The sequence below is a fragment of the Ceratotherium simum genome, chromosome 29 (assembly GCF_057802395.1).
Source record: "Ceratotherium simum simum isolate JZ-2026a chromosome 29, ASM5780239v1, whole genome shotgun sequence".
In the NCBI taxonomy this organism is placed as follows: Eukaryota; Metazoa; Chordata; class Mammalia; order Perissodactyla; family Rhinocerotidae; genus Ceratotherium; species Ceratotherium simum.
Genome location: NC_141928.1, coordinates 24105094 through 24116465, shown reverse-complemented (window position 1 = coordinate 24116465; position 11372 = coordinate 24105094). Strand labels below are relative to the sequence as shown.

The following is an 11372-nucleotide window of genomic DNA, read 5'->3' as shown; positions in this document are numbered from 1 at the left end:
ATTATTGAAGTCCTCTTGTCTCCCCAACTTCAGTTCATTTTGTATCCTCATCCCAGCTTAATAATCCTAAAATGTCTTACCATGTGGCTACTCCACTGTTTGCCACAAACCTTTCTGTTTCTCTTGAGGTTTTCTGTAACTTCTAGTCTTAACGGCTTTATCCTCTATTACTCACTAGAGCCTTCTCTGTTCGTTAATTCATTTATTCCATGTGTACAAGGCCTTCTGCTCTTCCCTTTGTTGGAATGCTCTCCCCCTTCCTCTGTGCCATCTGCAGGACCCATATCTTCAAGGTCTGGGTCTCACTATCCACGAGAGTTTCCTAATCCTTCCAGTCTATAACTTTGCTCTGAGTTCTTTGCCACATCTTTTTGACACACAACCATTCTATTCTCTCTTACCAATCTAGGAATGTTTCCAACATGTACTTTCACCTTTTGACTAGAATATATGCTAAGTTCTGTGCGGTGAGGGAACTTGCCACTAGAAAGGGCTTTAAAATTCGCAAATCTGCTCCTGTTACGAGATGAGAAATCTCTTTAACACCCCAAAGACTGAACATAATGCTCACAAAATGAATAGAAGAAATATTCAGTCTCAACAGTTAAGACATTTAAAAGACTTGAGATACCATTTTTCATCTATTAGGTTGGTAAAGATAAAGAATTACAATATAGAATTGTGAGGCTGCAGAGAAATAGGCAGCCTTCTGCTGGGAATAGCAATTGCTACCACCTCCTGGAGGATAAAGTAGGGGAAAGTTTTAAAAACTGTTTATATGCTTTGACCTATCAATTCTACTTCTAGGAATCCTAAGGAAATAAAACAGACATGCACAACGCTGTATGTTTAAGGTTAAATAATAGGGCAGTAGTAAATAAATTATGATCCAGTTGAACAATGGAATACCATGCAGTCATTAAAAACAATAGATGTAGGACATACTTTTTTTGACTGTCTCTGGGCCTCTTCTGGTTTCAGCATCCTGGATTTCCTTTGGAGAACCATTCTTCCCCCCGGCCCCATTCCATGTGGTTTGGGTGAGTGTCTTAGTTTGAGTTTCGCAGAGAAACAGACTCTGAGATGGTGATTTCTATGCAAAAAGTTTATTGGGGAGTGTCAAAATCAGCACGTGTTGGGGAGCCCAGGAAGTGGAGATTGGGCAGAGGGAGGAGCTGAACTGTGAAGCCTGTTGCCATAAAGGCCTCGGATGGCCCCAGGGAGGGGCTCTGGAGCTGGGACCATCACTTAATGTTGTCCTAATTTGAGGCAAGGGGGTTGGGGTTGAGCTCTCACACATTCCACATCAATCAATGGTTGAGAGCCGACACTGGGAGGGGTGGTTCTCTGGCTAAGGGCAGTTCCCAGAAAGGAACTTAGCTGAGACGCATCAGCTGCTGCTACTCCCAGCAGCCAGGGAAATGAGTGCCCCAGTCCCAAATGCGGAAGTCGGGTGGTGCACCCAGCCCCCACTAGAGGTGGGGCTGACCCCACTCCCCATCCTGCTCTCAGCCAGACACAGCTAATCTGAGCATTCCAACTCCACATAACCTTGCCTTCAAATAGTGATTGGTTCAGGGGTGGGCACAGGACTCAATACGGTCAGTGAGATCCATTACACGGATTTTTGCTGGAACAATTAGAAAGAAAAGAGGCGCTCTCGCTCCTGGGTTTGTTAGGCTAGGTCAATGAAAACACGGAACCTTCCTTCACAGCACTGGAGAGACTCTATTCACCTCTGAAGAAAAAGAGACAAACACTCAGAAAAAGCGGAGCCAAGAGATGGAGAATGAGAGCCCAGAAGCTATTATTTGGGCAATGAAATCCACTACTTTCAAGTCCCTGGGCTTGTCAGTTACACAAGCCAATATATTACCCTTTTTCATTACTCAGTTTTAAGTGGGTTCTGACAAATAGAAGGGTGTACAAGAATAATAAGGAAGTATTCATGATACATTAAGTGGAAAAACTCAACATTATATACATATATATTACACACATTAATGATGCCAGTTTTGTAAAACAAACTAACGTACACAACAAAAAAAGAAAATGCAGCACAATAAAAACAATGGTTATAGTTAAATGGTGAGATGGGAGTGACGGGGCTGAATTGAATTTTCTTCTGTATGTTCGGCAAAGATGTCAGGGTCTGGGATTTTACCCTGCTTACCTTATTTACCCTCCCGAATCAACTGGTAGGATTCCCATGAGACAGAAGCAGGTTTATAAATTAGCCTGCTCCTGTCTCATGGGAATCCTACCAACTGCCTTCCTCTCTCTCTGGTTAATTCCTCCGCGTGGCACAGAAGCCCCCACGATCTGGCCCCTTATTTCTCCAGCTCATTTCCCACTTTGGCTCCAGCCACAAAGGATCATACTTCTGATTTATCAGGAACGCGTCTCTGCCCTCTCCATCCCCACACCAACTGCGCTCGTCCTAGAAGCCCCAGAAGCTTCCATGTGGAGAGGCGCGCTCGTGTGTGGGCCCCACGACGCGGCTCCGGTTACACGTGTAGATGCAGGTGTTATCTACGTTTAGAATTCAGACACAGGTGTCAGTCAACTCGCGGGCCCAAACTGTCGCTTACCTGCGGCGCCTGTGCCCGCGGGGCGCGGCCGCGGGAGAGGCCGGGCGGCGGGGCGGGCGCAGCCGCTTCCCCGCCCCGAGGCGGCGCCGCTGCGGCCCGGCGGCTCCCGGCCGGCTCCCCCGCCCTCGGAGCGCAGCGCCGCCGCCATGGCTTCCGGGGCCAGCGTGAGCGCCCTGCAGCGCCTGGTGGAGCAGCTCAAGCTGGAGGCCGGCGTGGAGCGGATCAAGGTGAGGCGGCGGGAGCGCGCCCCGCCCCGGCCCGCCCCGCCGTCCGCGGGCCTGAGCCGAGGGGCCGGCCGCCCGCGCGGAGGGCTGCGGAGCCGGCCCGAGCTGGGCCCCGGAGCCCTGGAGCGGCCGCGCGGGGCTGGACCGCGCGGGGCCGGACGCGGCGGGCGGCCGCGAGGACCCGTGCTCGGCCTCGGCGGCCGGGGAGCCCGCGCAGGGCCGCGCCCGGACCCAGGCGCCCGGGAGAGGCGGGGACGCGGGCCCGAGGGGAAGGAGGCCGGGCCTGGTGGGCCCGGGGAGACGGGCCTGTCCCCGCGAGGGTGGTCCGGCGCCGCGTGCCCCCGGGGGCGTTTCCATTTCGGCGGTGTGGACAGCGACGGGGGGATGGACGCGAGGAGCGCAGTAACGCAGGCGACGCGCTGGTGGCCTGGACTCAGCCGTGCGGGAGGATGGAGGCCGGAGGTGCGGAGGCGGCGCAGTAGACGGGCCTTGGTGATGGACTGACGGGATGAGGGCGAGAGGCAGGGCGAGGGCGAGGCGCAGGTTCTGGCGGGCGGGCGGGAAGGATGGCGCTGCCGTTCTCTGTGGCAGAGAGGAGGGGAGCGGGTTCGCGGCGGGGCGGGGGAGGATGTGGACTCACAGGGGATAGCCTGGAGGTGTTTGGCTACGCGGGCAGAAGGAAGCTCAGAGACCAGGGCTCAAACAGGGCGTCAGAATGTATGGGAGCGAACGAAGTGTGTTAGTAAAGAACCGGGGACCAGCCAACACAGATGGCTGCGAGAAGAACCAAGAGAGAGCAAGGCTGCTGAAGCGAGGAAAGCGGGGTTTTCAAAAATTGGGGGCTTAGTCAACATGTCCAGTGTTTAGTCAGTTGAGTAAAAAGCATCAGTTGTATAATTGTGTTTAGCAACTAGTATAGCGTTATCTGTAGAATGTACGTATGTGTGAGCGACCACTGCCCAGATATTCCATGTTACCTCAGTAATGTCTTTTCTCTGTACCAGGCACTATTCTAGGTACTGAGAATACTGTGACTGTAGTGGGGAAGAGAAATAATAAACACATTAACCAATAAATAAAATAACTTCAGGTAATAAGTGATGTGAAGATTATAAAACAAGGTAAAGAGAGAGTTATGGAATACAGAAGAGGTTTCAGTGACATATGGAGTAGTAGGAGCAGAATCTAGAATGTAATAGGGTAGGCAGACTTTTTAAAAAAAGAAATTTGGTTTTAAAGAGGAACAACTTGTTTTTTTTAATTTAGGAAATGAGAAGCCATATTTTTAGGTTAAGGGGAAGGAATAAACTATATTTTTAGGTCAAAGGGGAAAAACAAATGGAGAAGGAGAATTGGAGATACAAGAGTCAAGGGATCTGTCTATGGATTGGAGGGACACCTTCTGAGACAGAAAGGAAGGAGATAAGGATATGTGTAAAGACAGATGTTTCCCGATATGGGCTTAAGGACTTGTATGATGATAATTTTCTTTGTGAAATAGGAGGCCAAGTTTTCTTCTAGGGCAGAGGAAAGGGAGCTAATGGAGTCACAAGAGGGAGGGTGGGGGAGAGAGTGCTGTTGGGAATGGAGAGGACCCCCCAGCAGGCACATCCATAGACGCTTTGTGATTCTGAAGACCCAACTACTGTGAGATTGGAGATTGATTGTCCTACTTGTGCTTTTTTTTTTTCTCCAGCAGTATTTGGCCACCCATGAATCTGAGTGCCCAAGGTGAATGGTAGTTAATCCAAGTAGTGGGTTAGCAGGGGAGATGTGTCAGAAAGATGGAAGTGGGCTTGGCGGGCAAGGAGTTCGAGGGTCTGCCCGGAAAAAGGCTGAACCTAGGCTGGATAGAGAAGGAACAGAGCCAGCCTTCTAGTGATGGATCAGACAAACCGGGAGGAGGTGTTCTTCCTGAGACGGAAGAGCAGGTGTAGTGAGACTAAAGGAAGCGGCACCCTGGATGGTAGGCGAGATTGTGATCAGAAACTAGAATGTGTGAGTGTAATATATCAGGTGTAGAGCAGTTACAGGTGTTGGTTGTAACTACTGGCATTGAGGAGAAGGTTGTTTGAGGAGAGAAGGTGAGGGAACTGAAACTGAAAATGTTCAAGCTGATGTTGGGACCTCAGGTGGAAAGGAAAACTGTGAGCCAGACGCCCGCCTAGCCTGTGGAGTAGCTTAGGAAGACATTCTTAGCCACATTTAAAAAATAATTATAGGTCATGAAACTGAGACCCAGAGAATTTTGAGTGAATTGCTCAAGGTCACCCAGATAATAAGCTTATTTGAGGGGTGTCCTCATGGTAGTATAGTCTGGGGTGCCTGGCAGGGCTTCTCTTAGGCAGCACCTTAGGGAGTCATAACAATCCAGGTCTAGTCTGCCTCATTTCAGGGCTCAATGGTGGATGTTCTCAGCACACCCAGAGGTGTCATCTCTTTAACAGACTTGCTAACTGGTAAATAAACCAGGACACCAATTTTCAAGCATGTAATGGAGGGCATCCCTTCCCAGTGACTGGAATGCTTGATATCCTTCCAAAGACCCTTTCTTTGCTTTGGAGAAGCCTCCCAGAAGTTGCTGGGCTCAAACCAAGAGAAGTCATATAATTTGGGTGGAAATTATCCTACCTCCAGTGGCAGGCGACAGCTTCCAAGTGTTTGGGATTATATTCTCCCAGTCTAGAGTCTCTCTCCCTTGAAAGTGCTAGAGAAATGCTGATCACTTTTACTCTTATTTTCTCTGCACATCCTCTCACCTGAACTTTTTGACCATGTGCTTTGGGCTAGGGCCCAGTTAGTCTAATTTCTTCAGGGGTCCTGGGAGACAGTCTGCTTTCGTTCATGTGTGGAGTTCACCTATTCTCTCTGATGTGGAGATAGTAAACATGAGCATAATTGGTTCCAAATTTCTTTTGAATTAATAATTGTTATATTTAACCATTAATTCCAATTATAAGTAATGTGAAAATGTCAGAAGTTCTATTGAGGGAAAAGTAAGGTTAAACATTTGTCTGATAATATTTATATTTTGTGTTTGTATTTATATAATATAAAGTAAACTGTTATTACATTAATGGAACCAAAATTCCTGAAGCATTCTGGAAACTAGTAACTGTAACATAAGGAGTTAATTTTCCAGTTATTTGGAAGCTTGGAAAATTAACACAAACTAGTAGTAATACTTGAACAGCAATTGGAATCGTTTTTGTGCAATGAGTGAGATTTTATATAAAATACGTTTTCAATGCAAGAAAAATGGAAAATGAGGAAAGCCTCCAAGTAAAAATATGGATCAAATGGAGGATAAGAAGAAAGGCAGAATAATATTGTGTCATTGCTGCCTAATAAACTTCTCTAAAATTTAGTGGTTTAAAACAACATTTATTGGGGCCGGCCTGATGGTGCAAGCAGTTAAGTGTGCGCGCTCCACTGCCACGGCCTGGGGTTCGCTGGTTTGGATCTCGGGCGTGCACCGACGCACCGCTTGTCAAGCCATGCTGTGGTGGTGTCCCATATAAAGTGGAGGAAGATGGGTACAGATGTTAGCCCAGGGCCAGTCTTCCTCAGCAAAAAAAAAAAAAAAAAAGGATTGGCAGATGTTAGCTCAGGGCTGATCTTCCTCACAAATAAATAAATAAATATATAAAACAACATTTATTAACTCACAATTCTTAGGTCAACAGTTTGAGCTGGATTCAACTGTATAGTTCTATGGATCTTTGCTGGGCTCTCCCGTGCGTCTACAGTCAAATGGAGGGTTGGCTGGTGGCTGGATGATCTAGGATGGCTTCACTCACTTGTCTGGAGGTTGGTAGGCAGGTGGCTGGGGGCCGGCTGACTGGGTCTCCTCCTCAAGCCCTCCGGTTGGCTAGCTTGGGCTCATTAGATGGTGGTCTCAGGGTTCCAATCACAGCAAGAGAGGTAGCTGCAAACGCTCTTGAGGACTAGGCTTGGAACTTGACCATTATTTCTGCCACATTCTCCTGGTCAAAGCAAGTCACAAGGCCAGCCCAGATTCAAGAGGTGGGGAAGTAGATTCCACCTCTTGGTGGGAGGAGCTGCAAAATATTGTGACTCGTTTTGCAATCTGCCACAAATATGTTGCTAATTTTGTGTCAGCACTATTCTAAGTGCTTTATGTGCATTAACTTGCTTAATTGTCACATCAACCCAGTGAGGTAGGTACTATTACTAAATTCATTTCATAGATGAGAAAAGAGGTACTGAGAAGTTAAATAAGTTGCCCAAGCTCATACAGGCAGTGACGGAGCTGAATGTGAGTCCAAGCAGTCTGGTTCCAGAGGCTGCACTCTTAACCAATAAGCTATCCCGCCTCAGAAGCATGGTGGAAGAACTTTGTCACTTGTTTTGAGCAGAGTGGAGAAGGTTCCAGCCTTAACATTAAAACAGTTTGTTCGCATGGCAAACCTGGAAATATCGATGCATGCTTCATAAGTGAAAATTTGTAAAGGGAACATTAGAATGAGCTATTTCTTTACTAATTCAGTCTCAAAACTAGGATTCTAAATGGATCAAAGCTATGGCTTTATCTTTCCTTTATCGAACAAGCAACTAAACCAAAAATATCCTAAATCAAAGTTGATAGAAATTGTAACCTTTCCTCTTTGGAGTTCAGTTATTTAGAACTTTCAGCACAAAAGAGACTTTCGGAGGTGGCAAACAGTGTGATCAGGTTGTACGAGCATTTTTCAGAATACCAAATGGCTGCTGGCTAGTTCTGGCTCTGAACGGCCGTGTCAGGCTGTTCTCCCTCTGTTGCAGGTCTCTCAGGCAGCTGCGGAGCTTCAGCAGTACTGCATGCAGAATGCCTGCAAGGATGCCCTGCTGGTTGGTGTTCCAGCCGGAAGCAACCCCTTCCGGGAGCCCAGATCCTGTGCTTTACTCTGAAGACCGGTGAGTAATGATACATTGTGCCGTGTTGGGGCCATGGCATTATCACAGGGCTTCCCAAAGGATTTGGGCAACCAAGTTTTGAATTTCTACTATTCTTGGGGGAATTAAAAAACAGTGAAATGCACAACTTTCCCTGAAGGGTGACTCTATAGTTACCCTGGCTGTGGAATACATCTAATTAGGAGAGTCTCAGTCCTCCTTGGCACCAACTCATGAGATGTTAATATCCTTATGTACTTGAGCTCTTGAACTGAGTTGGCTGATAGTCATTTCTTGACCTTAATCCCACCCTCTCTGTCCTTAACACCGTCCCAGAGTAGTGATCTGGTGCTTAGTGCTATCAACTCACTTGCTGCTCTTGGGACTAAGGACTGCCCAGAGGAGGAGACTTGTTCCTACCACCGGCTGTGATTCTTTCCTAAAGGCTTTCAGAATACATCTCTGTGTTATAATGGAGGAAGAAATGTAGTACTGGGGAGAAGTGTGAGTAGGGTTAAAAGAGCTTTAAAAATGGATTTTTGAAATGAAAACACCTCTCTGGTGGCATGTTAGAAATTTCATGGGTTCTAGTGCTTTGTATTGGGGTCTCATTCAGATTTTCACTTTTTTGGGGGGAAAAAGAGAATAGATTATTGGAGTCTTTTGGGGCCAACATATTTCTTTTTTTTTTTTTTAAAGATTTTATTTATTTTATATTTTTCCCCCCAAAGCCCCAGTGGATAGTTGTATGTTGTAGCTGCACATCCTTCTAGTTGCTGTATGCGGGACTCGGCCCCAGGATGAACGGAGAAGTGGTGCCTCGATGCGCACCCGGGATCCGAACCCGGGCCACCAGCATCGCAGTGCGCGCACTTAACCACCAAGCCACAGGGCCGGCCCCAACATATTTCAAATTATGTGGTCTAAGGGGTGTTCATATAGTACATAATCATCTTAGGTCCTTTTTCACATGCTTGCAAAAGGAAATTGTTCACATTAGAAAGAAGGAAGTAATCATACTATCAGGTTCTATTGTACCTTTTAATGGAAAATGTCCACATTTATGGTATTAAAATAATAGTGTTATTGCTGGCATAGCACTTTTCTTTTTATAAAGCACTTTCATGGGTGATACTCATTCAATGGTGTGGTTTGAATATTTTTTGTATTAACCTGTTACTTTCTATTTTGAAAATCCTAAAGTGACCTGTGAAATGATGAGTAGTTAATTTTATGTATAAATCTTACTAAAGTGAAAACCTACCAAATTCTCTTTTCAGTAGGGAAGAAGTTCGCTGAGGAATGCTTTCAAGTGCAAAGTGATGAATAACTGCCTCCAGATCTTAAGAAAACACTTCTCTCTAGCCAAATGACTGAGATATTTCAGCCCTTTCCTGTGACCTGGTCCTATAGCCAAAATTCTACAGAAATTGATGAATTTCCACTCAAATAAGGAAACTGGGTGAAGTAGTAGACTTTAAATAATAATGGCCTGGTTCTTTTGGTGAAGTACTTTATACTTAAACTAAAACATTACCACCAAATATACCCAACACACCTCTTTCATAAATGAATTACTATACTGTTCCAGGTATTTCTATACCTGGAACATTATGTATGTTTTCTTTACTGGATGTTTACATTTTGGGAAGGAAAACATTTTTGTTTGTTAAAAAATTGAATATTTGTAATTGTTCCTGACTAAGATTTTTATACCATAACAAAATTTGTTCTTTTCTCATGAATTTACAATTTCTAAATGAAGACAAGCAAGTATAACCTTGGGGGAAGAATGGCCTTTACTAATCAAATGATGTCTTGATTTTTCTAAATGAGAAGATTGTTTTACTTGTAACACTAAACATGGGAGCTGTTTCTTAGCAAACTTGTTTGGAAAGATTAATGTTGGGCTGTATATTAGATTGCCCCACTTGTGTATGAAGCAGATTTGGTCTTTGTCTTCTTAAGTTCCTCTACTTTACAGTTGTAGTTGTACTTGAAGAAGAATACTACATTATTTCATGTCTTTAAAAAAATGTTTAAAATGTGTACAATGTTTAAAAACATTGTAAATAATTGAAAACAAAGTAATATGAAAATATTACAACCTAAATGCATTTTTAATGTCACAAGTGTTTTACTTTGATGATGTGCCTTTGATTTAATTTGGGACACTTTAAAAAAGGATACTTTTGTGTTTGTAATAATCTTTGAAGAGGTTGGAAATAAAATTTCTGCTTAATTCATCATTTTCTGTGACAGCAACATTTTGTGTCTGATTTTGTTTTAAGGCTTCATGGATTTCTGTTTGCTTGTAAGATTGAGTGTTTGGAAGTGGGAAGTGATATTTTTGTTTATAAGTTCTTGTAGAATTTGTAAAAAATAGATATATCTACAACATGCAGGAAGATCTCAATTACTGGCAACATTTGTTCTTTGAAATAGCTATGTATAAAACTATAAATAAACAAATGAAAATATCTTTGAGCATAAGTAGTGTTAAGACAGAAAACAGAAGTGTTAGATGGGAACCCCCTTAACTTGCGGCCACTAACCTTCCAAATCTAAGTGATCTGAATCCCTCCCATTCTATCATAAGTCAGGTATCCCTTTTCTAGCCCCTTCATTTGTTCTCTGGATCTGTTTCACCTCTGAAATGTCACACTATCAATTATCCTTTCTCTCCTTTGTCTTCAACCTCTTTATTGGATCCTTTCTATCAGCATTTAAACATGTTCCATTCGCCATCTTAACAACAATAAGTATTTTTTAAAATCTTCATTAAAAAACAAACTTTTGGTTATACAAGATAAGTCCTAGAGATCTACTGTACAGCATAGTGCCTGTAGTTAATAATACTGTATTGTATACTTAAAATTTGCTAAGAGGGTAGATTTTATGTTAAGTGTTCTTGTCACAAAAAATAATAATAAGAGGGCAGGAGGAAACTTTTGGAGGTAATGGATAGGTTTATGGCATAGATTGTGATGATGGTTTCACAGTTGTATACTTATCTCCAATCTCATCAAGTTGTATACATTAATTATGTACAGCTTTTTGTATGTCACAAAAAAGTCTTTTTTTTTTTTTTAAAGATTTTATTTATTCAGTTTTTTCCCCCCAAAGCCCCAGTAGATAGTTGTACGTCATAGGTTCACATCCTTCTAGTTGCTGTACGTGGGACTCGGCCTCGCGTTGGACGGAGAAGTGGTGCCTCGGGGCGCTCCCGGGATCCGAACCCGGGCCGCCAGCATCAGAGCGCGCGCACTCAACCACTAAGCCACAGGGCCGGCCCACAAAAAAGTCTTGATTCCAGTTTCCCCTTCAGCAAAAACTTGATAAAATAGTACAAGAAAATTATAGATATCTCATTTATGAATATAGATGTAAATGTCCTAAATATAATAAATCAAATTCAGTAGTGTATCAAGAGAAGCTAAAACCTGACAAAGCCAGTTCAATATAAGGAAAACTATCAATGTAATTCATTATATGAATCGTTTAAGAAGAAAATCTATGCCTGCCTTCATTAAGTAGTAGATAATAACAACAATAAACAAACACATAGGGACAGAGATTGGATTGGTGGTTACCAGAGGGGAAGGGGGGAGGGAGGAGGGTGAAAGGGATAATTCGGTACATGTGTGTGGTGATGGGTTGT

General features: G+C 44.1%; 1 protein-coding gene across 1 annotated transcript; it reads left to right on the top strand.

The window, feature by feature from the left end:
- Positions 1-2681: 2681 nt before the first annotated feature.
- On the top strand, positions 2682-9960 carry GNG10 (G protein subunit gamma 10). Its single transcript, XM_087419312.1, has 3 exons — positions 2682-2818; positions 7601-7732; positions 8992-9960. The coding sequence occupies exons 1-2, from the start codon at positions 2738-2740 to the stop codon at positions 7724-7726; spliced, it is 207 nt and encodes a 68-aa protein (XP_087275438.1). The 5' UTR covers positions 2682-2737; the 3' UTR covers positions 7727-7732; positions 8992-9960.
- Positions 9961-11372: the final 1412 nt, after the last annotated feature.